The 27,220-nt window shown below is 49.1% G+C and overlaps 2 protein-coding genes across 2 annotated transcripts in view; both read right to left on the reverse strand.

Moving 5' to 3' along the window:
* The window catches only part of Disc1 (DISC1 scaffold protein), a 162,741-nt gene extending 142,062 nt beyond the window's left edge, over positions 1 to 20,679 (reverse strand). The window contains exon 1 of the mRNA XM_057753351.1: positions 20,564 to 20,679. Coding sequence (XP_057609334.1) covers positions 20,564 to 20,621 — 58 coding nt within the window. The 5' untranslated portion in view covers positions 20,622 to 20,679. The remainder of the gene's footprint in view (positions 1 to 20,563) is intronic.
* Sprtn (SprT-like N-terminal domain) overlaps positions 4,389 to 27,220 on the reverse strand; it is a 164,535-nt gene continuing 141,703 nt past the window's right edge. Inside the window, exon 6 of the transcript XR_009055725.1 lies at positions 4,389 to 4,399. The gene's annotated coding sequence lies outside the window, so the exon portion shown is untranslated. The remainder of the gene's footprint in view (positions 4,400 to 27,220) is intronic.

The raw sequence follows: 27,220 nt of genomic DNA on the forward strand, positions 1-27,220 counted from the left end.
TAGGAAGATTTCTAGCCTTCCACAACCAAAGTATGCAAACCCCACCCCCCATGCTCCCCCCCCCACACACACACACGATTTTATTTTTCTTCCTTTTATTTTTCTATCTTTTTGTTTCTGCTTTTGTTTGTTTCACTTTTTTTCTCGGAGTCTTTGAGGTCCTCTGGGACCACAAATCAGTTCTCACTCATATATCCTTCCTGAAATATGACCTCATGGGTTTGTTCTGGCCGCAGCTGAGGAAGGGCTGTGATATGGCTCAGCTGGAGAAGGTCACACTTCCTCCTCACTGAGCACAGTCAGCTCTGGAAAGAGGCTCAGCCAGACAGGAAGGAAAGCAAGGCAGCACCAGGGTAAGGCCCTAAGTGAGGGCTCCGTAGGGTGGCCAGGAAACAGATGTGATGGCCCTGCTGTGGAAAAGACAGGGATGACTTCATTCTGCCCAGCTGACCTAGGAATAGCTGAGCCAGGAGAGAGGCCTGGAGCAGCCTCCTGCTCCAGAAGATAGAGGATTCTGGGGAGCAAAGCACAGAACCTCACCTCCCCCACCCAGCCCCATGGCTCTAAGATTGAAGGGAAGGGACAGACAAGTGCTTGAAACCAGTCTAGATGTCAAAAGGCCTCTCTGGCCCAACAAGCCCCTGAAAAGCCTGGCTGGGAAAATGCTGGGAGAGGGAGTTGGGCAGTCGGGGGAGGAGGCTGGTTCTCAAGGAGGCCACTTACAATCCAAGAACTAAGGCTTCACCCAGAGAGCCTCAAACAGCGGCCACTGCTCAGTCCAGATGAATCCGAGAGCAGCAGGAGGCTGCGCCTGTGTGACTGAAGCAACATCAGATGCTTTAAACTGGCCACAGAGCTAAAGAGAACACTGGGGGCAAGAAACAGAGTTGGTCACGATTCCTGGCCTGAAGGATCTCTGCTCCCGGTGGCAAGCACGGCTGACTATCTTCTTCTCCACATATTCTGAGTTTGTGGCCACACAGAAAAGCCTTTACCTGACTACAAAATCTAAAACCAATAATGATAGAATTAGATTAATATTTCTTCCTCAGTAGTCCTGAGAAAGGGAACTTCAGCTTGTGCCCAAGGTTCTCATTGTCCTGGCATGAGTACTGTGTCCACGCTATCTCGACACAAACCCCGGGGACCAGAGCGGAGGGAGATGCTGAGCTTGGTGGAAAGTGGGGATGGACACACGTGCACTGGCTGTCCCTTCAGACACGGATGAAGCGCAGTGGACTTTTGGGAAAAGGGGCCGCCACATTAAGGCCATGATGAGTTGTTCAGTGAGAACCTCAAAGTGACAAGGAAGACTGAGGCCTTGTCTAGAAGCCTGCTCTTCCCACCTTGCTACCAGTACAGCACGAAGCCGGTAGACAGATGGCTGAGCAGTGAAGGCATGCTGCAGGCCTGGAGAGACAGCTCGATGGTGAAGAGCACCGGATGTCCTTCCAGAGGACTCGGATTCAGTTCCCAGCACCCACACAGCAGCTCACGATTGTCTGTAACTCTAGTCCCAAAGGATTCAGTGTCCTCTTCTAGATTCTGGGACTCATTGGCACACAACCCCACACACACCGTACATATACACATTATTTAAAAATAATAAAGATAAATAACATTATAGCACAGAAACACTACAGATAAAATAGCCAGCTTTTCTGCCATCGCCATACCTGCAAACGAGCACACACAAACATCCTCACATGAGCACCAGGGAGGGGAACTGTGATGGCCGTTCTTGGTTGTCAACTTGACTATACCCGGGAATTAACCAAAGCCCACACCTATGGACACATCTGTGAAGGGTTTCTCTAATCCATCACCTCCTGGTGGTGATCGATCACCTCCTGCTTGCCCTCCTCACACTGCCAGTTCATTCCTTCACACAATTAGAGCCTATTTCTTCTGGATTCCGACACATGCTGAAGACTATCTTTAAGACACCCAGCCTTGTGGATTGAACAGCTATGGAATTCTTAGACTTTCCATTGGGAGCCAGCCAGGGTTGGGCTGGTCATTCTAATACAGCCCATTTTAGATAGAATCATTCTGTCGGTTCTGTTTTTCTCTAGAGAACCATACTGATAGAGTAACCAAAGGAAATTTCTAGAATGGAGACAGAAATGAGACTGTCACACTCTCTTCTCTTTGTTCCTAGAAATGTCCACCAAGATGTCTAAGAGTAAAATCTAGTTCATTGTTACTAACTCCCAACAGGATATTTTGAAAAATATGAGCTTGGAATTTTGCCTTTCCTATTCCTCTCTGAGGCTTCAGATTAGGTTCTCCAGGATATATTCAATACTTTTTATTATGCTAACACATACACACAAAGTTGACCGTTCTTACCATGTGTGAGTGCCGAGTTCAGTGGCACTGGGGACATTCACAGTGGTGTCCAGCCATCACTCCCATCCATCTGTAGGACTTTTTAAACACCCTCCCAGACTGAACCATTGGCCCCACCAAAGCCTGGCACCCCCTGCCCCTCTCCCAGACTCCAGTGAACACCACTCTACTTTCTGTCCGTACAATTTTATTGACTCATTAGCCAGAGCGAATGCCTGTTCTAGAGCTGCAAGCCCATCTGGAAGCCCGTTTTCCCTGACATGAGGCTCCTCCAGGGAAATCCCAGTCCCTTGGGGACATTATCCCAATACTCTGATAGCCGAGGAGGCAGGCACGAGAGTCTCTTTAGAACATCTCTGCTCCTCCAGGACAGTTATTAGAGTGCCCTATGATGGGATCTCACGGACCCTTAGTCCCCGCCCTCCCCTAAGCAAGAGCTTCCCAACTCAGATCTACCTTTCTGGGTCTGGCTTCCTGCCCTTTTCAGACTTGGAGCGCTGGCTAAAGCAAGTGGCAGTCAAGGGTTATAAGTACACCATGGGTGTCAGCTCGTGGTCCCTTTAAAAAGCCACACCCATCTTGCAGATTCTGCACGACTGACTGGTAGAGCCTCATGACTGTGGAGAGTTGGAATGTTACTAGTCCATAGCCAAAATTATCCTGGGCTATCATTAGTCCCCGTAATAACTATCCACTAACCACTCTTTGCTTGATCTAATATCCTCTCTTATCAGGTAAAACCTTTTTAATGCATTAACTTAGAATGACATTAGCTGCCGGGCGATGGTGGCATACGCCTTTAATCCCAGCACTTGGGAGGCAGAGGCAGGCGGATCTCTGTGAGTTCGAGACCAGCCTGGTCTACAAGACCTAGTTCCAGGACAGGCTCCAAAAACCACAGAGAAACCCTGTCTCGAAAAACCAAAAAAAAAAAAAAAAAAAAAAGAATGACATTAGCTTCCACCACACAAAAGCTAAGGCATCATCAGACAGCATTTGAGACCTACAGCAGAAACTTCCCGGGTTTATCTGCAGTCTCCACCCCCTTTTCTGATCAACACCTTGATGTATAATTTTTTTGTTGGAGAGTTTTATGACTATAAAAATCATGTAGCCTCTTCCACAACAGAACATATCCTGCATGGCAACTCAAATCCATGTTTCCTGGCCATGGTCACACATGTCGAGTTCAGAATAAACTTTTACTCCTTTCTCAGTGAGCGCTGTGTTTTGCATCAACACGGGCACACTCCAGTGTTTACCAGGCAGCCTCTCTCTGCTGAGCTATTAATTCTCATAAATGGTTGCCTTTTTCTGTGCATGTAAAGTGCTACTCAGGAAATCCAGCCTCCATCTGAACCCCCTCAAGAATGCTGCGGGCTACAGATGGGTGTCTCTAATGAATCTTTTAACTGCTGCCCTAATGAAATATGGATGAACCAGAAGGAGCCCTCTCTGTTGCTCTTATCTCAAAACAACTCAGCAACTTGGGTTTCTGGCCATATGTTTGTGCAGCAAAGAGGAGCACGTTCCTGAATCCAACATAACAAAGGAGTTTGTGCACGCGTCATCTGCAAAGTTCTTAGCTTCCTTTCCAATGCCACGCTTTCGGCAGGAGCTCATTTCCAGGCCTCTCTAAATGCCCCACTTCACGTGCCAACTTGGAGATGCGTTTATTAACAAATTGATTCCAAATTATCCGCGTGGCACACGGAAAGTCTTCCCTGGAGACTGGAGCGCCCTTCAAGCAAGCCCCTACTTTGTACTTCATTTTCATAATACTCAGAATGTAAGCCCACATCAAAGGCTTATGCTGATCTTAATGCCTGACCCAAAAGACGACATGACGACAGTCTCGTACAGTCCTGCCATGAAAGAGTGTGTGCACACATGCATGTGTGTGTATATGTGCATTGTGTGTACATGCGTGCGTGTGTGTACGTGCGTGCATGTGTGCGTGTGTGCATGCACATATGCATGCATGCGTGTGTGTGTGTGAATGTGTGTGTGTGGCAGGGAGGCTTAATGATTTTTTTCCCCATGCCAGCTCTGGACCCTGGTGCAGGCGCGTGAGGGCAGTGGAAGGAATCAGAACTGCATGACGACAGGCCTAGGGGACATCTGTACATCCTGGGTTGTAGCAGCTTGCCTCGCGTGGGAGCTGTAGCTGCCATCTGAGATGAAACATAATACAATTAATTGTCTTTTACAACTGTGGAACACAGTCCAAAAATGGAGTTAGTTGTGCAAGAAGAATTCTGAGTGCTTGTAAGAAAAATGCAAGCAAACAAGACAGACCTTGTGACCTCAGCTTCTTCGAAGCACGGAATTGGAATTGTTCTTAGAATGTGTTTGTGTGCTCCTCCCAGGTGTAGCAGACAGAAGCGTGTTCACTTCCGCTGTTGTTATTCCCATGACTCTAAGGAAAAGCACGTTTAGGCCATGTGCAGTTTGTCCATGTGACTGGACATGTCTTAACCCTCAGAGTTTGGCCCGGTGCTCTGAATAAAGTTGACTATTGCATGAGACTTTAATCTGCCTCATTTTAGGCCCCGCTCTCCCAGGTTCACGGCGCCAACTACAGCGGTTAGCATACAACCTCTCGATTCTTCTGGAAAACTTCTCTGGTGCTGAGCCACCAAGAAGGCTCAGTGAGCAAAGGTGCTTGCTGCCAAGTCTGACACTCTGAATTTGATCCCTGGGATCCCCCTAGAGAGACCTGACTCTAATAGGCCCGCCATGGCATGTGCAGGCGCACACACAAATGAATGTAACAACAAATGTTTTTACCTTCTCTAGTCTCGCTGATATTGAAACTCCACGTGTGCTTTGACATCTGCATGTTGTTGGTGTTTTTCTCGCGGTGTTGACTCTGCACAGCTGAGCACAGAACTCAGGGTCTCGTGTGTGTCGGGCAAACACTCCTCTACCACTGACCTACGTGCACAGGCTCCTTTCATCTTTTGTAAATTTTGAGACAAGTTCTCATACATGGTTCAAGTTGAACTTGCTCTGTGGCCCGGAAAAGCCTTGAACTTATAATCCTCCTGCCTCAGCCTCCCAAGTAGCTGGGATAACTGCCCGCCAATGCTTAGCTTCCACATTCTTCCACGTGTTGAGAGAACAACACGTTCTCAGCAGAATGGCTCCGGTCTGTCTGATCTGAACACCATCAGCTTTTGGAAATGACAATACTGAGGCAGGGGGCTGGACTTCAGTTAACCTGCTCCTCGACGATGAAGAGTTTGTTTCAATGGATAAATACCTACGGAAAGCGGCAGCAGGGGCACTCGGGGTGTTCAAGAGTCGATTCCTCAAGAACTCATTTACATTCAAACCAAGCACATGAGTTGCTGGGAAATCTTGGTTCTCCTTGTCTTTATGATGCTTCCACATGCTGGGATCTTGAAGAAAGCAGTAAATTTTTACACAGAGTATGTGTGTGAGGATGCCTCAGTGTCTAAACATCTGAAGAGGGCCTTGGATACAACCGTCTGTTTCCACACTGTAGAAAGCACAAACATCTCCACCCAGCTCTTCCCACAAGCTTCGGTACCCACAGCAGCGCGATTTATGATGGTTAAATTATTTAAATGAGATGCCAGTGTCTCTTGCAGTCACTGCCGTCAGACAGATATTACATAAACTCTCAGATCAGGGCCATCTGCCAGAGTGGGCTGAGAGCCAGAGCTGCTGGCTGCTCCCTGAGGGCTGGGATTCAGAATGTGTCAGTGGCTTGCAAGTCGACATCACATCCAGGTGCAGACCTGAATGACTCCAGGTGACCTGGCAGGTTGAGAATCAAAGGGACAAGTGCCTGAGCAGTACGAGGCTAAGTTTGCCAGGAAGGGAGTGAGCCTTAGGGCAGGGGTCAATGGGCCAGGAAGAGAAGCGGTATCCAATGAGCACACACTGCCTCGTTCTGTGGCATCTGGGTCACTTGTGGGGAACGGTCCCAAACATCGACTCTCCGTGAAGACGAAACGCTGAGCACCCTAGACTTTCAGAAGTCAGAGCAATGTCATCCAGAGTTCTAAGGTCAAACTGGCTTTATACCACCAACCCTGACCTCTCACAAAGGTACCCCTTCTCCCAGCCTTGATTTACTCATCTTCGGAAAGCTAAGCCTGCTGACTTTCTTGGGAGAGAATTAGAAAGATGTGGGGATCATGAGTTCGTCTTCCCCAGAGATCTGCTTGTCCATGCTGCCTTCCCCGGTGTGGAGATGATTTTGTGCATGTCTCCACGGTGCAGACAGTTCACCTTCTGGGCTGACTCTTGCCACCTTCCTGTGGTTCCTGAGGCACAAAGCACAAATTCATCCTCTTTGAACTTCCTGTGTCCAGCTCCATGCGGGCCAGTGGGCTCTGTGAGCCCTTTGTCCTTAGACAATGGTGGTTTTCTAATTTGAGATCCTCCTCTAGTCTGCCTTCCTGAGGCCTCTCTAGGCACCTCTGATCCCAGCTGGAGCCCTGGTGGGGGCAGAGGAGGTGTTCTAAAGAGAGACGTGCATGTCCTGACTCCACGCTGTGGACCACAGAGGCCTCTGCTGGGAACAGAGACAATGGAGGCCACCTGTGGTCTACTCAGCCCTCCTATTCTGTGCGACAGTCATGTGTGCTCAGATACACATACATGTGCATATGGAAGTCAGAACCTTGCCTGCTGTTCCTCGGGTGCTGACCATCTAGTTCATATTAAACACCTGCCGTTGGCCCAGAACTTGACAAACAGGCTGGGCTTGCTGGCCAGCGGGCCCCAGGGATCCTCTCTCTTCGCCTCCCGAGCACTGGAATTACAGGCACGTACCACCATGTACGCCTTTTTTATATGTGGGTCTTAGGGAATAACTCAAGTCCCTGTGCTGGCACTCTGCCCACTATGGTATCTCCCCAGCCCCAGTGATATTCTTCGCACAGAGTCCGCACGGGCTGTGTGCTCCTCACCATCAACAGCATCTTCTAAAGGAAGATTTCTGTTCCTATCCTTACAACTGGAATCCTCTAATCGGCTTTGTTTTAAATCCACCAATTTGGAGATTACACTCGCGGGCACATTTTCAATTACCCAGCTTATCTTGGGAGAGAACCAGAAAGGATTAAACCTTTCCAGCCTCCAAGAGAGCCCCTGGTGACAGCAGAGGGGATGTGTGGATGGGAACAGGGACTGGGCGGACACAGAAGGACTCAAGGATGCTACACCTTCCCTAGGCCCATGGCTCATCTCAGGGTTGGTTCCAGCAGGTTCGTCTTGTCAGGTTCTGTCAGTGCCTGCATAGGTTTGCTGAGCTCTGCTCCTCCACAATGCTCTGTTCCTAGCCATGGAGCAGTGAAGCTGCCTTCCTCACGGGGCTCAGCACCGGGATGGGTCTTCTGTGAACCAACAGTCTCCAGTGTACCACAGAGATCTGAGGCCACAGGGGCAGGCTGCACACAGCTGGTCACCAGGCATGCAGAAAATCGGTGGTTCCCATGTGCCCCAGCTTTTCTTCATGTTTTTTTTTCTTCATGTTTAGATGGGACAGTTCAAGGAGAGACATACTGGGAACTGCCAAGTGCTACGGGAATGACAAGTTCCACAGGTGCACCCAAAGGCTTCTGGAGCACATACTATCACAGAAATAAGCCAGTCACTGCCTGCATTACTCAGCCCTTAGTAACACGGTCATATATATATGATCTGGGGGAAGGGATATTTATATATATATATATATATATATATATTTGTATATGTAGAAATCCATGTATGCACCTATTAAGCAACAAACAAGGTCTACATTTTAACACATCACTTGGTCTGCCTCAAAAACTAATGGGGTGAAAGACTTGGTTACCCTGAATTTAAATCAAGATCATAGCAGCCTGTGGAGTTCAGACACTGTCCAGAGTCACAGATGGCTGGACTGTGGAAGGACAGTGAGCCCTCATCAACTCGGCCCTGCATGCAACAGTCCCTGTTCTGAGACACAAGGAGCCTGGAGTCAATCCTCGCTTCTACGGCTGGCACTGGGCTACTAAGGAGTCTGGGTGGCCTGTTACTACATTTGCAGATTCTCAGATGGTCCTCAAGGGCTGGGCCGCTACATGGAATGGTAGCTGAGGGCATGGGCTAGTCCCACCTCTCACAGTTAGCAGACTGCCAAAAACTAGAAAAACCTGAAACAAGGTGTGGGAGCACACATCTGTAATCGCAGCTGCTCCACGAGCTGAGGCAGGAGGATTGCGAGTGTGAAGCAGTAAAGTAGAGAAGGAGATAAGGGGAAGGGAGGGGTGATGGGAGCAGAAGGGAGGGGGAAAACATAGCTGTCCATCGTAGGCAGGAGAACCAGTGAAAATGTTCATCTCCAGAGCTCTTGACAGTTGGTGGCGCACCGCTTTTTGTTCTGTCCCATTTAAACATGAAAAAAAGCTGAAGTGCAGAGACAAAGGAGGGGGCAGCAGTAGGGTCTCTGAATAGAACCCTCGGAATTTGAAAACATGTTCAAGTCCACTGAGTTTCAAGCAGAGGCTCCTACTGAACTGTCCATCCCTAGCAAATCGTCTTTCTAGTCAAGAACATCAGTCATAATCTTACAGCCACACAGAACTAATAATGTGGGGGACGGGGAGGGAACTTCTGGAGAAGTGACCAGAGCAAGCTGAGCTAAGCAGGGTGCGGTAGGAGCTGAGCCAGTGTGTTTCTCACCTGCCAGGGTAGCATGGCCAAGACGGTTGGAGGCAGAAATCATGAGTTACTACACATACCATTACTGGAATCAACTCAAGTTCACATCTGTGGTCCCAGGACCCTCACTCAGGGTGATGGTTAATCCTCAAATCAACTGGACTGGATTCCTACCCCCTTAAGACCCACCTTGAATGCCCACGAGAGTGCTTCCGGGTAGGACTGACTGTGGGGTGGTGGCTCAACCTGAATGTGAGCAGCACCAACTCATGAACCAGAGCCTGGGCTGACCAAAAGGGCAAAGAGGAGAAACCGAGCTGAGCATGGACATCCCCCCCCTTCCTGATCTGCCCAGATGTGATCATGTGACCTCCCTCCCACTCCTGCAGCCACAGTCGAGAGCTGCTCCCACTGCCTGGTCCTCCCCATCCTGACGGACTGTGCTCTATGGCTACGAGCCAAGATAAACCCTCCCTCCTTAAGCTGCCCCTTGTGAACCTGGCCACAGCCACGAGAAAAGTAACTACCACAGGGATCGGGGAGCAGGAAAACTGGAGAGACGGTGAAAGGCCAGAGTGAGATTCTGCTCACTATACACCAGGCCGGAAAAGGCTGTGCTTAAAACAGACAGAGAACAGACCAGAGCTAGAAAGGCAGACAGGCAGAAGAGCCCTGTATCTAGGGCAATGGGGTCAGACCATAGAGAAGGTGGGGCAGAATCAGCCAGCTTGAATTCTCAGTCTTCATCTCTAATAAAGAAAGTGATCCTTTGGGTTGAAAGGGAGCTTGGCAGCTCAGCGTAGGAGACACTGAAGCCCAAGAAGTAAAAAGATAGGGGTAGAAAACCCGTTACTTCAAAGGAGTCCATGTCCCCAAATAAGGCCATGTGGGGTAGACACCGAGCCGGGGAACTGGGAGAAGAGGAGTGTTCTCGCAGAGACAGTCGAGAGAACTATCTAACACTAGCCTTTCTGCAAAGTAAGCCTCAAAATGCTTAGTTAAAACAAACCAGAGGAACAGCCCAGGCTGTGCCTGGGAGTAGCCCAAGGCTACCAAGAGCTTAAAAGGCCAATGAAACACAGTAGGTACAGCTGGCAGCCTACCACCTCAAACACCATCCTGAGTGGGAGCCACCCAGGGCAGCCCTTGACTGATGCAGAGTTAAAGCCAGCTGTAACTGGATCTGGGGACTTATTCCCCCTTGGCTGGCCAGGGAAGATGGAGTGCAGTATTTGCACCCGTGGCTCATGTCATCCTGGGCAGAGTGTAGTTTTCATGTCCACTGCACAGAGAGCCACAAGAGCAATAGTGGGACAGCCTATCCTTTGTTCTTGTTTGGATCTTGGTTTATTGATACAAATTTAAGGTCAATTCTCTTACATGCATATTTCAGCTCTTGATTAAGGTATTCTGTGCAGCTCATTTGAAAATGTAGTGTGTAATTGGGAAATATAGGTTAATAGATAATCAAATATAATAGTCAAGTGTGCAGTCATGTTAGGTATTTTAGATAGATAGAAATATATATTCAGTTAGATAGGTGTTCTTCAAATCTTTTAGAGACTTCAGAATATGGCATTTAAAATGTTTTAAGAACTTAGACTTTCATGATAATGAGACACATCTGCTCCTGGCAGCACCAATCTACTTTAAGAGGAAGATGGGCATCAAAGAGGCTCCTTATGGAGTTGGTTAGCCATTTGGACAAGAAACTGATCTGGCCTGGACTGCTTGATGAACTGTACATGCAGGACTCACAGAGAAATGACTGTTGAACTTGCTCAAAGGTGAGATGATCTTTCAGGGTTACTTCTTCATGAAAGTCTCCGCTACACATTCTGCAGGACACAGAAAAAAGTTACTGACAAACTGCCAATACAATTGGAACTGTCTTTGTAACTTCCTGCTTCATGGAAAAGTCTGCTGGATACTATGGTCCTGTAGGCTGAAGATGGATGTCCCAATGGTACAGAAGAACTTTGGGTGACTGTCCAGGCAGCGAGAAGTCTCTGTCAATTATAGAGTTTTGGAAGTTGCTTACAATGTACTTCCTCTTTACTTAGGTGATATTATATCCTTCTGGAATCTTTGATGGAGTTGAAGAATAGATAGTTATAATTATAGTTTTCTTTAGTTATAATAAAAGATAAAGTAGATATAAATATTGTAACTATAATTCTTGCTTGATAACTGTTTTGTTATATGTAATTTTACTATGTTAAAGTTAAAACCTTCCTTTTCATTCAAACAGAAAAGGGGAGATGATGTGGGATTCCCCTCTGTTTGCTGTTAATACCGTTGGTTAACAAAGAAACTGGTTTGGCCCGATAGGGTAGATAGGTGGGGAAAACTAAACTGAATGCTGGGAGAAAGGAGGTAGAGTGAGAGAAAAGCCATGGAGCCCCACTGGAGACAGATGCCAGAACTTTACCCCATAAGACACAGCCATGTGGCAATACACAGATTAATAGAAATGGATTAAATTAAGATGAGTTAGCCAATAAGAAGCTAGAGCTAATGAGCCAAGCAGTGATTTAATTAATACAGTTTCTGTGTGATTATTTCAGGAGTCTGGGCAGCCAGGAAATGAAAAAGCAGCCTCCTACAACATTTTGCATGTGTATTGCAAATGAAAACATGTGGGTCCAGGTAAACCTGCATGTTTGACCTATGTCCATGAATGCACGTTCATATTACGTGTGGCTACATATGCATGTGTGTATTCACGCACATGAAAATTAGAGGTGCCCATGTATTCCTAGATCGCGTTCGGCCTTATTTACTGAGACAGGTTATCTTGCTGAACCCCACTTTCACTCGTCTGGCTAGCCAGCTGTCCTTGGAGGTCATCTGTCTCCTTCTCCCCAGGGCCGGGTTGCAAGTGCAATGAGATTAGGGCCTGAACTCTGAAATTCACCCTTGCACATCAAATGTGGCAAGTGTGTTGTCCACTGAACCATCTCCTCAGTCACACGTGGTGCTGTGTATCGATCTACCTCAAGGAAGCTGCTCTTAGGTGAAAGAGAAATGTCTTCCTGAGGCTACTCTGTGGCCACTGTCTCCCATCCTAAGCAGCCCTGGAGTCTCCAGACTCCATGGGTTACAGACCTCCTAAGACAATGAGTGAGAATAACCCTATTCCTCCTTGGAGCCAGTTGCCTGCCTTAGCTTCTGGGAATTTAACCATCAGGGGTTCACACCTGTGAGCAAAGCATGCTGGGAGGGCACCAAGGATGGGCAGCCCCTTTCTGGACCTCTCTGCTTCTCTCAGTTCCCTCTGCAACATGCTGGGTATTGCTAAAAGATGCTAAACCAAACAGCAAGGCTAACAGCTAGCTGAAGGTATCTCGGCTGACACTGACTGTCAGATTTCATTTGTGTGCTACCGAGAAGATCCCATGTGCTTTAATCGGATTAGCTCTAGAACTGGCCATCGTACTCCAAGCATTCCATCTGTCTCTCCTTGTTAACCCAGTCTTGAAACCTTCCCCTGGGGAGATTGATGGAGTGCAGCTTTTTCTGTGTTCTTCCTTGCTGTACAGGGCACAAGTCACATGGCAGACATTCTACAAGACTCAAGCGTGACTCGTTGTCTTGGGCTTTAGGAGGGCATGACAAGCTCAGGGAGTATAGGCAGTGATGACCTTGCACTGAGCAAACACAATGTTTAATGCTGGTTCCAAAACCTAAGTCGTATCTTGGTTTGCTCTGAAGAGACTGGCATTCAAACAAGGGAAAGGAAGAGGAACGTTAGGTTTAACTCAGACGGTAGGTAAGATGAAACTGAAGGATTGAAAGATCAGCGCTCTAGTTTTTCTTGCTGTAATAAATCCCCTAACCAGAAGCAACCTAGGGGGAGAAAGGGTGTATTTCACATTTCAGCTCACAGTCCATCACTGAGGGAAGTCAGGGCAGGAGCTCAGTCAGACACTTGAAACAGAAAGCATGGCGGAAGGCGGCTGCTTGCTAGGGGCTCATGAGCTCATGCTTAGCCGGTTTGCTTCTGGAGCCCAGGCCATCTGTCTAGGGAATGGTGCCTCCCACAGTAGGCTGGGCCCTCCTACATCAAGTAATGATTATATCAGTCTTCACCAGGCATGCCACGGGCCAGTCTGGGTTAGGCAGTTGCTCCATTGAGACTCCCTTCTCAGGTGACTCTGGACTGTGTCAAGAAGACAGTTAAACTAGGACAAGCACAGAGCATCAGCGCAGGAAAAGCATGGAAGGAGCCTGCGGCAGCTGGGCACATTGCATCCACAGCCAGGAAGCTGAACAAGGTGCATTCTGGTGACGCTCAGCTCCATTTCTCCTATCTGAGTCATCTGGGTCCCCAGCCCATGGGTAGGGTGAGTCTTCCCACAATTTCAGAACCTAGAAGATGCCTAGAGGCTGTCTCTTCTCTTCAGTCATTCTAGATGCCACCAGGTCACCATCCAGTATTAGCCATCCCTAAATCAGCCTCTGGAGCCCTGGAGACTCACAGAAGCTGGCCGGGCGGGCAGTCAGATGGCAGAAGTGCACATGTCATGAGCCAGCAAGCTCCCTTAGCACACGCTGCAGAAGGCTCCCTTAGCACACCCTCCGGAAGGCTCCCCAAGCACACCCTGCAGAAGGCTCCCCAAGCACACCCTCCGGAAGGCTCCCCAAGCACACCCTGCAGAAGGCTAGGCCAGCTGAACTATCAACCTCACCTTCCCCATGTTGACACACCACTGCTACTACTTAGGGACCACTGGTCAAACCCCAAAAGCTGCCCCTCAGGAGGGGGTGTCCCTGGGCTGAGGAATTAGAAAGTCAGGTGCTGGGACCACTTACTGCCATGCCCGTTCCAGGAAGCAAGCATGCCACGCTCAGCACAAGACTGAGGAAGAGAATCAAATGGCTCATCCCCACCCACGCAGCGAGGGAGCGATGGGGCTGGAGGAGACTTGGAATCCAAACATCCCTCCTTAGTAGTCTGACTGAGTGCCTACTATGAAGCCGGCTTTGTGCAGAGGTCATCACCATCCCTGGAAGTACAAGCAAGCTAGGGTTCTTTCTCCACTAGGAGGACTTGGACAGAAAGTCCCCTGGATGCCTGAAACGCTGTTGTTCCATCTGGTTGCTTGTGTGCTAGCTGCTGCCTTCTGGGGAGGGGGAGGCACTGGATCTGAGGGACAATGACCTTGTGTAGCTGTTCTGAAACTGGCATTTCCTGTGGGTTTTCTGTGGCTAAGACAAAAAGCCCTTTAACTACGGCCCCTCTAGGGTTCCAGGAAGCAAGCTGGCCTTCTCTGCACTGAGGGGCCTTTGGCAATGCGGAAGGAACACACTGAGTGTGGGCCAAGTAGACTGTCCTGTCACCAATGTGACAGAAGTGTTAACAGTTCACATGCAGCGGTTCCAAAAACGCACAGAACTGGCAGAGTTCTACAGGAAGGCAAAGGCAGACCGGCTCCATCCCAGGGCTGGGCTGGGAGTATTTAGAGGAAGGCAAAGGCAGACCAGCTCCGTCCCAGGGCTGGGCTGGGAGCATTTAGAAACGGTTTTATTAAGTACCTTCAAAGTGTGCTTATTTTCATCTTATAGTCTAGATTCAAAAAAAATTCTTGACAAGCTGATAGGCCTTCTTTAGAGTCAGGGCGCCCTCTGTAGGTATGAAGTTGTACCTGCAAGAATGTTCTGCCATAGCCGGGCGGTGGTGGCGCACGCCTTTAATCCCAGCACTTGGGAGGCAGAGGCAGGCGGATCTCTGTGAGTTCGAGACCAGCCTGGTCTACAAGAGCTAGTTCCAGGACAGGCTCCAAAACCACAGAGAAACCCTGTCTCGAAAAACCAAAAAAAAAAAAAAAAAAAAAAAGAATGTTCTGCCATAAGAAGCCAATTGTCAGAGTCACAAGAAGAAACCAAACACCATATCCTAGTAGAGGGTTTTATACAGACTCCATTGCATAGAGATGAAAGTTATTCAAAATCCAAATCAAAATTAAACACAGGAAAAATCCAAAGACCTGCTGGTTCTGGGAGGTTTTTCATGTGGCCAGTGCAGACTGCACCTCACAGATTGTGCAGGTACATGTGGCCATCTATCCCCACGGCAACCTGCGCCATCACCACCTGCAACGGTGACTTGAAAAGCTGAGATGGCACGCCACTAGCTGTTTGGTCAAAACTGAGACCCCAGTCCTCTAACACCCCTATATCCAAAGAGTCTGGAATGTAATATTAAGTTGCGAGCATCACCCCAGCCCCTGGCCTGGGAGTTGCATTGGTCTGGACTCCAACTCCCAGTCTGCAAGTGCTGACTCCTCCCTGGGAGAGAGTCAGGACCACTCCCACAGGGTATTTAGGTGGCTGTTTGTTGTCTGGGTCAGTTGGAATCAGTTGGAGCCAGTGACTTAATCCTTGTAAGAACTGTTAAAGATTTCTGTAACGCACCCCATTCCCTCCCTATGTGATGCTTTCTGTGCTGTTCAGAAGATACAGAGCAAAGCCCTTTGTTAGGGACAGACATCCTGCAAGAAAAGTGGGGGAGGGGGACGGACACACAACACAGATTCACAAGACAGGCACAGATCCAGACTCATAAAACAAAGGACAAAGCTACAGGAAACATGAAGTAAAGAACTTAAATCTGGCTTCCCTCTCAGCTAAATGACTCCAAGAGTAAGTGCTTTTCTTTCTTTCCTTAATGCAATATTGATGCATTATTGGTGACTCAAAGTTATTCATTAATGCATTTAAAGATTTGTGTATTTATTGTATGTATGAGTGCTCTATCTGCATGTACACCTTTATGCCAGAAGAGGGCATCAGATCCCACTATGAATGGTTGTGAGCCACCATGTGGTTGCTGGGAATCGAATGCAAGACCTCTGGAAGAACAGCCAGTGTCTTAACTGCTGAGCCATCTCTCCAGCCCCCATTAATGCATTTAATGCATGCAGTAGAGCTGTTGCTTTCCCCCTAATCGGGTCTCCAGATACACAGTGCTTAAGGTGGGGTACAGTGGGGCACACCTAGACTCACTCAGTATGTTACAGTCACTCAGGTGACTGGGTCAGGAAGATCTTGAATTCAAGAGCAGCTTGGGTTTGCATACAAAGATGGACACACACACACACATACATATACTTATCCGCAGTTGTACTTGTTAAACGGGGACATCAAAGTCTTACTTATCAGGATGTATGCAGAGATGTGAATGCAAATGTTCACACATGTGTGTGCAGGGACAGGCAGATGACAACAGGCGACATTCACTTCACACTCCACTTCCTGTTTTGAGGCAGAGTCTATCACAGAACAGGGAGCTCACTGGTTCAGCTAGGTTGCCTGACCAACGAGCACCTGGGATCCTCATGTCTCTGCCTCCCTGGTGTGAGAATTACAGGGATGTGCCTCTACACCTAGGGGGAATCAAACAAGGGCTGTATCGCAAGTACGGTGAGCACTTTACCAAGTGAGTTATGTCTCAAATTAATAACTCAAAGCTCCACCCAGCAGTGAACTGGAGAATTCCATTTACTGCTCTCAGTGACCAGGGGTCCTGCTGACTGGGGGAAATCCATTTCCTGAGCTCTGACAAAGGTAAGTCACCAAAGGAGAGGACAGGGAGAGGAAGGAAACTCTTGTAAGCCCCTGACCACCTCCCAAAACCACATACCAGTATTTCACCCATTGGCAGCCCCAGTCCTCTTACCTCCCCTCTTCTGCTTAGTGTGAAAAGCTGCATCCCACAAAGAGGGAGCCCTGACTCTGGGAGAGAGGATTCGGAATGGTTACAGCATCTGGATTCAAAAGGACTCATAGAGGCTCTCCAGAAGCCATCTGAGGGGCTGTCCCAAACAGCACATGACTCTCCAGAGCTGAAAGGATGCAAAGGGACAAATGACCAACATAGGTGGCCCTGCCGTGCCATGAGAGGACCACACCCAACCCAGAGTGGCTGCCCAAGGTGTGTGCATAGTGTGGACACAGCCAGGGTGGCATGAAAACAAAGCACATAACATCAATGTTGATGAAGATGATGATGATGGTTATCATTATCATTATAAAAGAACAAGTCTAATTCTTACTTCTTGTCTAGAGGTTCTAACTAAAATATCACCCATTCTTACTCTTACTCTCAGATACTGACATGGTTAGTCTTTTGTTTGTTTGTTTGTTTGTTTGTTTTTTCTCTGTGTAGCCCTGACTGTCCCAGAGCTTACTCTATAGACCAGGCTGGCCTTAAACTCAGAGAGCCACCTTTTCACCTCCTTCTGCCTCCCAAGTGCTGGAATTAGGGTGTGTGCTACCACCGCCTGGTTGTCTGTATATCATCTAATGTCAATGTTATCATTATCTTTTTGCTCCAAAGGTCAAAGTTGAAACCACAATAAAATCCTGACCTCCACAACTGAATCTCTAATGGCACTGCAATCAAAATGCTAAAAATGTCTTCAGAGACTGGAGAGATGGCTCAGCAGTTAAGAGTATGTACTGATCTTCCAGAGGACCTGAATTCAGTTCCCAGCACCTGTATCAACCGGCTTTCAACACCCTGTAACTCCCAGCTCCATGGGATCTGGTACCTTCTTCCAGCCTCCTTGGACATATGCACACATGCATGCATATACACACAAAAAGAATTAATCTGTGTTATTTTTAATGAAGACTTTTCTTATTCGAGAAAGGGTTTCTCTGTGTAACTGCTCTGGCTCTCCTGAAACTTGCTTCATAGACCAGGCTGGCCTTGAATTCACAGAGACCCACCTGCTTTTGCCTCCCGAGTGCTGGGATTAAAGATGTGGGCCACCACCGCCCAGCTAATAAAGACATTTTAATGAGCACCAAAAGTTGGCTATTTTTCTACCCAAATTCTTCATGTTTGAGCAGTGAGCAAGTATCACTTTCTTCATTTAATGAAAGTAGTAATACTGAGCACCCCGTCTTTGAAATAGGTGTGAGCTGATGTGAACAGCAGAGAAACACAACAGGGGTTGAGGCTCCAGGCTCTCTGCTCTGGTGAGACTCCATGGTCTTAATGTGAGGTGGGCTTTACCAATGTGCCAACTTCTGTGCTTCCTACAAAAAGCAAAATCAACAAGAACTATTTTATTTCAGAAATGGAGGAACTGGGAATTCATTTCGGAGCAGAGCCTCAGCCTTGGCTCTCCTCTCCGAAGGCCCCATCTCATCTCAGGTAGCATGGAGCTCTCTGCAGCCATATCCACCTCATGGGCCACCCTCCTGCCTCCAGCAAGTTCAAATGTTAAAAATAAAGCGTTTACTAAATCTCACTTTGATTTGAGCTAAGATTTCACTATACAGTCTTTCAAAGTTTAAAATGCCTTTTTATTTGAGAAATTTTCATAATTTGCAGTTTTTCTGCAAAAAGGCACCACAGAATAGGACCTTATAAAATACAAACAGAATCGGTGTGTTTCAAAGGTCTTTCTGTGATTTACCCTTATTTTTTAGGACCTACAATTATGAAAAATGTAGGCTAGAGGTATGATTGAATGTAAAGTGCTTGCCTAGCATGAAAAAAGCCCTGAGTTTAATCCCTAGTACGGCACATAGGTAGGTAGGTAGGTAGGTAGGTAGGTAGGTAGGTAGGTAGGTAGGTGAACAGACAGATGATAGATAGACAGACAGATTGATACACAGATAGATGATAAAGATAGATATAAAAGATAGAAGTAGAGAGATGACACATTATTACCTCTGACCTGACATAGGGCAGCTCTTAATCTCACTTCTTTCTACCTGATGCCTCCCCTTCAACCAGTGGTTAGAAACACCCGCACCTGGGTTCTGAGACTCCATCCCTGTTTACCAACCTGGGCAATGGGCAGGACGGCCACAGACTCTGCTGTGTGGAAAGGACCATGAGGACTGCAGCACCAGCCCCACACAGGTTTGGGAAGGGCTTCATCCAAGGGCAGGAGCCAGTGCCTGGCCCATGCAGTCCCTGCAAGCGTGGTGCCTGGCATCTGCAGGCTGGCACCAGCCCCACAGTTCCAGACGCTCTGCTTCATAGACCCTAAGGCAGCCCAAGTGTTTTCTTCTTTCTTTCTTTCTTTCTTCCTTCCTTTCTTTCTTCCTTCCTTCCTTTCTTTCTTTCTTTCTCTTTTTTTCTTTTTTGTAAACAAAAGAGAAAGTTGAGGATTGGGATGGCAACTCAGCAGGCTTTTGTCCGGGCTCTTCTGCTGTGGGCAGAGTCCTGGCTAAACTCAGCAGTCTCCACACAAGATGCCAAATGTCTTTTAAAATATCCTGTTCTCAGACGCTAACCACTTCACACGGGCATCCTTTATCGCCCCTGCTTGTTTAGGTCTTACACAGTCAAAACAATGATTAAGCGCCAGTGTGTAATGGAACCCACCTGTAATCCCAGCACTTGGGAGGCCAAGGCAGGAGAATACCAAGTTGAAGGCCAGCCTGGGATACACAGTTAGTTTAAGGCTAGCCTAGGCAACTAAGAGACTTTTGAGAGCTTGCTGTGTATCTCAGACACTGGGCCAAAGGCTCCTTGTCTTTACCCTTTAACAACCCTACCGAGTAGGTAGGGAAATTAGTTCCAAGTTACAGATTGGGAAACTGAGTCATGAGTCTAGGACGGGGCATGCAGGAGGCTTTTACCCCCACACCCCACCACCAATTCCGTGTTTTCCAACTCCCATTTGCAAAAATGGCTTCACACAACCTGGTTATGGAGACTGGGAGGCAGGAGGTTAGTGTTCCTTTCACAGATGAGGAAACCAGGGCTCCAGGAGCTAAAAGAAGCACCTAAGTCCCTGGCCTTCCCTCCCTCAGCACTGCCCGCCCAAACTGCAGAGCTCCAGTCTCAAGCAGGGCTCCGTGCTTGGTTTTTGTTCTGTTCTGGTTTTGGTTTTGAGATAGTGTCTCATTACGTAGCCCAGGCTGTCCTAGAAAATCTCGGCAACCCTCTTGTCTCAGTCTCCCAAGTGCTGGTATTAAAGGCATGTGCTGCCACCCCGCTCCTTTTCTCAGCTTTCTGACAGTGGGTTGCTTGAGGTCTCTTCGTTGCTGAAAAGCGGCCACCCACTTAACTTGATGTCACCACAGGGTTTTGGTAGGTGGCTCAGACTGATAGAGGAAATGGAGTGAGTCCGTTCAGCCCGCGCTGCCCTGCGCGTCACAATCCACAATCGGAAGTGGGCGGCGAGCAGCCCCCGGGAGGTGCGAGCTGCAATTCTCCACATCTCTCCCAACCTCGCCCTGCGTCCCCGCAGGATCTGCGCGGGTCACCCGAGTCCCAAGACCGATCCACACTCGAGCGCACCCCATGCCTGCCAGGCCACCCCGACACGCGCGGGGCAGGAGCGACCGCGCGCGCCCTCGGCTGCCTGCGCTCGGGTCGTCCGTGGTCACAGGGCTAGGACGTGCTAGAATGCGAACTGCAGTGGCCCCTGGAGACGAACCGCCCTCCCCCTGCACGCCCGTTCCTTGCCTCGATTTCCCTCCCCTGCACCAGGGCGCGTAGGACCAGAGTTGTAACCCGAGCCACGCCCGGATTTCGGCAGGCCGCATTCCCCCCTTCGTGTCTCCCGGGCCCTACCTGCGCCGCCGTGGCTCCGGCCGGGGACAGGAGCACCCCGGGGACCCCCGCCCTGCATCGTGCCGCCTGCTGCGCCCGTGACTGCGGCGCTGGCGGCCGCGGGAGGCGGTGGCAAACGGGCAGGGGGCCGAGCCGATGGGGAGGCTCCTTCCTCCTTGCCAGGACCGCCGCTTCCTCTCCAGCCTCGGCCCCTTGCACGCCCGCACGCGCGCGCCGCCCCTCGCGGCTCCCAGACCGCAGGGCTCAGAAAGTTTTGCTTTTCACTTGCGCGAAACCAAGAGGGGGAAGTGCGATGGGGCAGGGTGTCCTGGGACGGAAGGACTGGGCCCTTTCCCAGACTTTGGGAGTGAGAGAAAGGATAAAGGAGAAGGCAGAGACTCCTTCCTACTCCAAGTGACAGATGACGGGGATCGGGGGAGCAGCTGTTCAAAAATGACTTGTGAGTCCATTGCTGAAAATCTCTGGCAGCGCTGGGCTGGCCCGAGCGCACAGGCCTTGGCCCTTGCCAAGCTCAAGGTTGCTGGCTCACCTCCTCCATCGCTTGCCTTTGGCTCATTCAGCAAAGCACCTGCTACAGGACAGTGGGTACAGGAAGTGCCAGTCAGGGGCCAGGCCCTTCATGACCTCGCCTCTGGACCCGGAGGCAAAAATAAACCTACAAAACCGAACTCCACGAAGTAGTCAGCCCGAAGCCAAAGGCCTGGAGCCCTAGGTGTGGATGAAGCCTGAGGCAGGAGTGGGATGCTGTGAAGAAGCATGGGAGAGTTCCGGCAGCAAGGGAGGGACCTGTGACAGCTAGAAGAGGGACAAGATGCTGGTGCGGGCTACGCTGCCTGTCACCAGGGACCTTCCGAGACGGCACAGGCCGATGGGCCTCAAGTTAATAAAGACATGAGCAGAGTCTGGATTTAGTGCAGTGGGTGACAGGGTTGAAAAGGGCACTGAGTGAGTGTCCTACTCAGCTTTAACTGTCAGGGTGACACCGCCTGGGGTCACATGAGAAGAGAGCCTTAGTCGGTTACTGCCTAAATCAGAGTGGTCCACAGCATGTCTGTAAGAAATGCCTTGACAGCTAGCTAGTGAGGAAGGCCCAGCCCACTGCGGACCTCTTCCGAAGGAAGGTAGTCATGAACTGTGTGAGAAAGCCAACCGAACAGAAGCCTAGCGATGAGCCAGCTGGCAGACAGCATCCTCTGTGGATCCTGCTGTGCCTCCTTGGCAGTAAAGGGAGCTCTTGGTTGGAGGTTAATGCTGTGTGTGATAGCAGGCAGGCCTGCCTTCAAGTCCCTGCCTTGAAGGGATGGGCTGTGTTCTGGAGCTGGAAGCTAGAATTAACCCTTTCCTCCCCTGAGAGGTATCCCACAGTAAATATGATGGAATCGGTCAACCTGCTGTAGAGCATTCCCAGGTATATCTGACCCACACCCACGGATAGCTAGGAATACCTCCCAATACAAGACATCAACTGTCTGAAAGCAGAGCTGGAAAGATGGCCGGCCTGGTGGTTTAGAGCATATGCTGTTCTTGCAGAGGACCAGAGTTTGGTTCCATAGGCTCTGTACTGAGCAGCTCACAACCACCTGCCAACCCAGCTCTAGAAGACGGATCAGATGCCGTCTTCTGGCTATCACGCCCCCCCCACTGACAGACAGACGGACAGACAGATGGACAGACAGACAGATATACAACTACACAAAATGAAAGTAAAGCATTTTTTAAAACATAAAATATTAGAATCATATTTTTAATTAAAATGCCGCCGGGCGGTGGTGGTGCACGCCTTTAATCCCAGCACTTGGGAGGCAGAGGTAGGCGGATCTCTGTGAGTTCGAGACCAGCCTGGTCTACAAGAGCTAGTTCCAGGACAGGCTCCAAAGCCACAGAGAAACCCTATCTCGAAAAACCAAAAATAAATAAATAAATAAATAAATAAATAAATAAAATAAATAAATAAATAAAATGCCACCTCGTTTGTGAGTACCTGTATACACACACATGCACACCCATAAAAGTGAAGGTAGTTTTGTCTCCTGTAAGTGCTCACCAGGAGGTGAGTGTTGGCATACAAAAGAATTCCGAAATGGCCCGGAGTGTAGTATAACAAAAGTTTATTTATTTGGGAATAAACTCTCTCAGTAAGGGTGGTGATGCACAATCCTATGTGTGCACTGGGAACTGGAACCAAATCCAGCAGCCAAGGGGGTCGTGCATGCTTTTTGTCTACATTTATAGTGTATGAGACCATGCCCAAAGTGGACTGGTATCTTAAAGGCTATTGGCTGAAGGAGTTCCTGCAGCACCTCCTCTTTTGTCTAAAGAGAATTCTAAGCCTAATACAAAGCTATATACAATAAAGAACAAGTATCAAGTATTATCCAGGGAAAAGAAGAGGCAAAAACATACTTAAAAATTATAATTACAATCAGCATGAACAACATCAAACAAGAAACACATGCTAAATGTTTCAATATTATCCTATCCTAAGGAGTCTAAGTCTTGTATTAAGTCATGAGAGGAAAGTAACTACGGCTATCTAGTCTTCAACTCCATCTAAGACCTGAGAAGGGAAATAGTATTACTTGAGTAAACAGGAAGTATAATCAAGCAACTTCCAAAAGGTGCAAGAAATGACAGAGATAACCGGCTACCTGGACCATCACCTAAAGTCTCATTTGCAACGCTGGGGCACCAACTTTGGCTGAGGCCTAGAGTATCTGACAGACCGTTTTCAAAGACAGGAAAATTTGAAAAACTGTCTTACCCTGTCTCAGCAAGGTTTGGCAGTCTTTTTGCTTGTATCCTGCTTGGCCAGTCTAGACACCGTGTATTTTGTCAGTAATCAAGGCAGGGGCAGTTCTTTGCCCAAAGGTCAGTGGGAAATGAACGAGCAGTCTCCGTTTACTGGTGACCTCAAGCGGACGAATGGCGTGCTCTGAAGTTAGCAGTCAGCCTCTTTCTCCAGCTGCTCTTTGTTACCCCCTGCATCCGTGAGCATGGCGGTCATGGCAGCAGGGATAGGCAGGGTGTGTGGGCTCAGGAACCTAGATCTCCATTCACGGAGGCCCACCCAGACACAACAGCCCCTGTGCCTGACCAGCCAGCAGCAAAAATCAGCAGGGTCTCCAGCACAGCATTGCCCCCTGGTGGTCAGCCAGCTTCCTGGTGGCTGCTTGCTTACATTAAACTGCTTCCATTACAGAACGGGCAGAACTGTGTCCTTATTAAAATAGAGTCTCCTCTCTAAAGACATTTCTGCTAAATCTCATGGCCCTTGGTTCATGCCTTGTAATCTTGGAAAGAATACTTGGGAGATTTATTGCCATAAGCTCAAGGCCAGCCTGGGCGCTGCACTCATTTGTTTATTTTAAAATACGTTACTTGGTTTAGAAGAGGAATATCTGAAGCCTTGCAGAGAGGTTAGTCCTCCACTGCACGCTGCACAGTGACTTGCAGAGAGACACTGTGCACACGGCTCTGCTTCCACAGAGCGACCCTCAGAGCGGAGCAGCGTGGTGACAGGCCGCACTCATTACAATCACTCTCATGCCAGAGTTGGCAGACAGCAGGATGGCCTTCTGGGGTCTCCATTACAACCCCAGGGAAGTACAGTATCTAGAAGGGGTCATCTGTATGTCCTGGAATCATCATCCATTGTGACAGGCCGGATTCTTGGACCTAGGAGTCAAGAGGTAGGTGAGAAGCTAGAGTGGCAGTCCCTGCTCACCTTTGAGAACCTACTGGCTATCCTGTCTCCACACTCTGTGACCCGGTAACCAGTGTTGTGATGCTGCCCCACCCCCAAGGGGTGGTACTGTATCACTTAAGGCTCTTAACTGTGGTTAATCACAACTGATATGCTCCAAGAGCAGGAGTTCTGCTAAGGATCTAAGCTGTTCGCAGAGTCAGGAAGCAGGGTTAGGCTGGTGCTCCGCAAAGACCATGGCCAGCTTGAGGATGCCAGAGGTCCCAGCGGCACCATCACTGCTGCTTTTCTGGTAACTCTTGCTTCTCGTTACTCCTGATTTCAGGGGTTTCTAATCCAGTCTCATGGAGAACATGACCCATTCGGAGTCAACTCCAGACCTCTAGGAATGAGATCCTGTTTGGCCCAGTGGAGGTCAGAGCCTACAACTCATGCCTCCAGGGTACCCAGATGGAGACACAGGAACACAGGACAACGCATGGGCGAGGGGCCTCTGTGGGCAGGACAGCCATGGTGAGGACCAGCCACTGTGAGTCCTGCTGCTTGCAAGCAAAGAAGTCACACCTTTAGCTTCCTGTGCTTCTGACTCTCATTCTGAATGCCGAGGTGTATTAATGTCTCCACACAAAGGGTTACTGAGCACACAACAAGGAGATCGTTGCTCTTTCAACAAGTTAAATATTGTCAGAAAGTTCTTCCTATTCTTCATGACAGCCGAGATGAGGCGACCTCGAAGAATAATGCCTGAGGCCACAGCGCAGAGTCTGTATCCATCACTGGCCAAAACCGCAATTGCTCTTCGTATAGGAATTTGCATAATCCATCGCATTTGCATGTGATGTGCATATTAAAATCAAGGGGTGTGCATCTGCAGCCAGGAACCATGAGCTGAGAAGACAAAACGTAAAACTCTTTTCCAAGTCAATGAATTTCAAAAGACACATTTGAGAACCCAGGACTCTCTTAGGAGCTGACTGGGTAACAAGTCCTGCCTGCCAGGTGCTGTCCTACCCAGATTAAGCTTGTTATATTGAGTTCACCTTCACAGACAACTCGAGTAGTGAGGGCAGAGCCTGCGGGAGCTCTTGTAAGAGGCCCAGCCAGGAGAGTAGGGACTGGAGAAAGCAGAATCCAGATGAACACATGAAAGAAGCCAGTTGACCACATGAGACTGGAAGCCCCTCCCCACCTGCACGACACACAGCAAACAGAGCATGTGCAGAAAACGTGACGCATAAACGGTCAGAGGAAGCGTGACCTAGGAAGGGTCGTGAGGGCACAGCAGCTGCTCTGCCCTGGGTTCACTGGCCCGTCCCCATTGTCAGGGTGTGCTGCCTTGCTCTCCCTCTGCTTCTTTCTGCTCCTTCTTCACCTTCTTAGTCTTATTTCTTTCCTGGGGGATGGGCGTGTACATGCTACAACAGGCATGTGCCAGGAGGTCAGAGGACAACTCTCAGTGGTCAGCTACAACTCTCTTCTTATCACATGGGATCCTTAGACTGAATTCAGGCCATCAGGGTTGACTGCAAGGGCCTTTATCAGCTGAGCTGTCTCGCAGGCCTGAACCATCTCTATTTCTCACAGTGTGTTCCTGGTGCAGTCCTTTGTCTCGAGGCGTAGGCACCTGGAAACTTCAGCGGATACCCAGTACCCCAGGATTCAGCTCAGTTGCTGTGACAGAGATTTAAACACAGGCAACCAGGCTGCAGAAGGCAGGTGTCCAGCTAGCGGGACACACTAAACTAGACAAAAATGACATTGATTTTGCTTCTCTGTAGTGAGACCTATAAGATATAAATCAGTATGTGGCCACATTTTCCTGCATGGCATCCCTCCCCCTGCTTGTGCCCCACGGTGAGTGGTGAGAGCCATGCCTGGCAGGCACTGGGTTGACTTTCCTCCTGGGGTCTAGTCCTGAGCTCTTTGAGAAGCCATGCCCTGTTCATCCAGGCAGCCTCCAGCTGGAGCCTGCTGGAATGTGCCAGCTAAACTGGATTGTGACTGGGAGATTTATCCCTCAAGGGTCCTGTGCAAAGACAGCCCAGGGCATTCCCAGCTCGCTGTGCTGTGGGGCTGGTGTAAGAAAGGTCCTCACAGAGAACAATGGCAAGGCCTAGACAATTCTGGGAAATTTAATCATCTAAAAGAGATCTTTCTTTTTTAAAAAAATAATAAACTGGAATGAATTGGAGAAGAGTAATCTGTCTTCAACCCCGGAAATAGCGTAGACAGCATGAAGACTCGCATCTGTGAATGCCTGGAAGGAGGAAGCGGCTTCCCACTTAGCACAGAATCAGATAACAGCCACAAAGGACAGCAGGGTGGCCTAAGCTAGCACGTCACAGAAGCAACCACCCTTTATGCTGTTAGAAACCCATCTTAGGAAGACGAGCATGAGGCACTAGGGGAGGCTGCGGACTTCCAGAATTTTCCCAGAAACTCACTCCACTCCCTGTGGCAGACTCATCTTCCCCTGCGGGTGACTGGCTCTGCTAGAGATTTGCTTTCAGAACAGGCTGATGCCATCAGATGGCTAAGGCTGTTAGGAGAAGGTTTTCTGAGCTTTAGTCCGCATAGAGATGTAATGCCCAAAGTCTGTTAGCCCATTTCTGCCTCAGTTTACCACAGTGATTTTGGCTGGTTGGCTAAGGTTGGTTTGGAGGGTTTCTTGCTTACTCGTGAAAGGTCTTAGGTATGGCAGGGGACACACAGGGACAGGAGTGTGTGAGTGTGGGTCACTATCTCAGGACCCATCTCCCCCCCCGCCCACACACACACACACACACACACACACAGTCAGAGACCTCAAGCTCCACACTCTGGTCAGCAGGGTGTCACCTGCTTGAGCTGGGGTCTGATGCCTCGGCAGACAGAGGGGACAGGCTCAGCCAGGTCCCCATCATCTGAACCATTCAGCCAGAGCCTACCTCACCTCACTCTGTTGGTATCTTTTG

This window comes from Chionomys nivalis, chromosome 21, assembly GCF_950005125.1.
Source record: "Chionomys nivalis chromosome 21, mChiNiv1.1, whole genome shotgun sequence".
NCBI lineage: Eukaryota > Metazoa > Chordata > Mammalia > Rodentia > Cricetidae > Chionomys > Chionomys nivalis.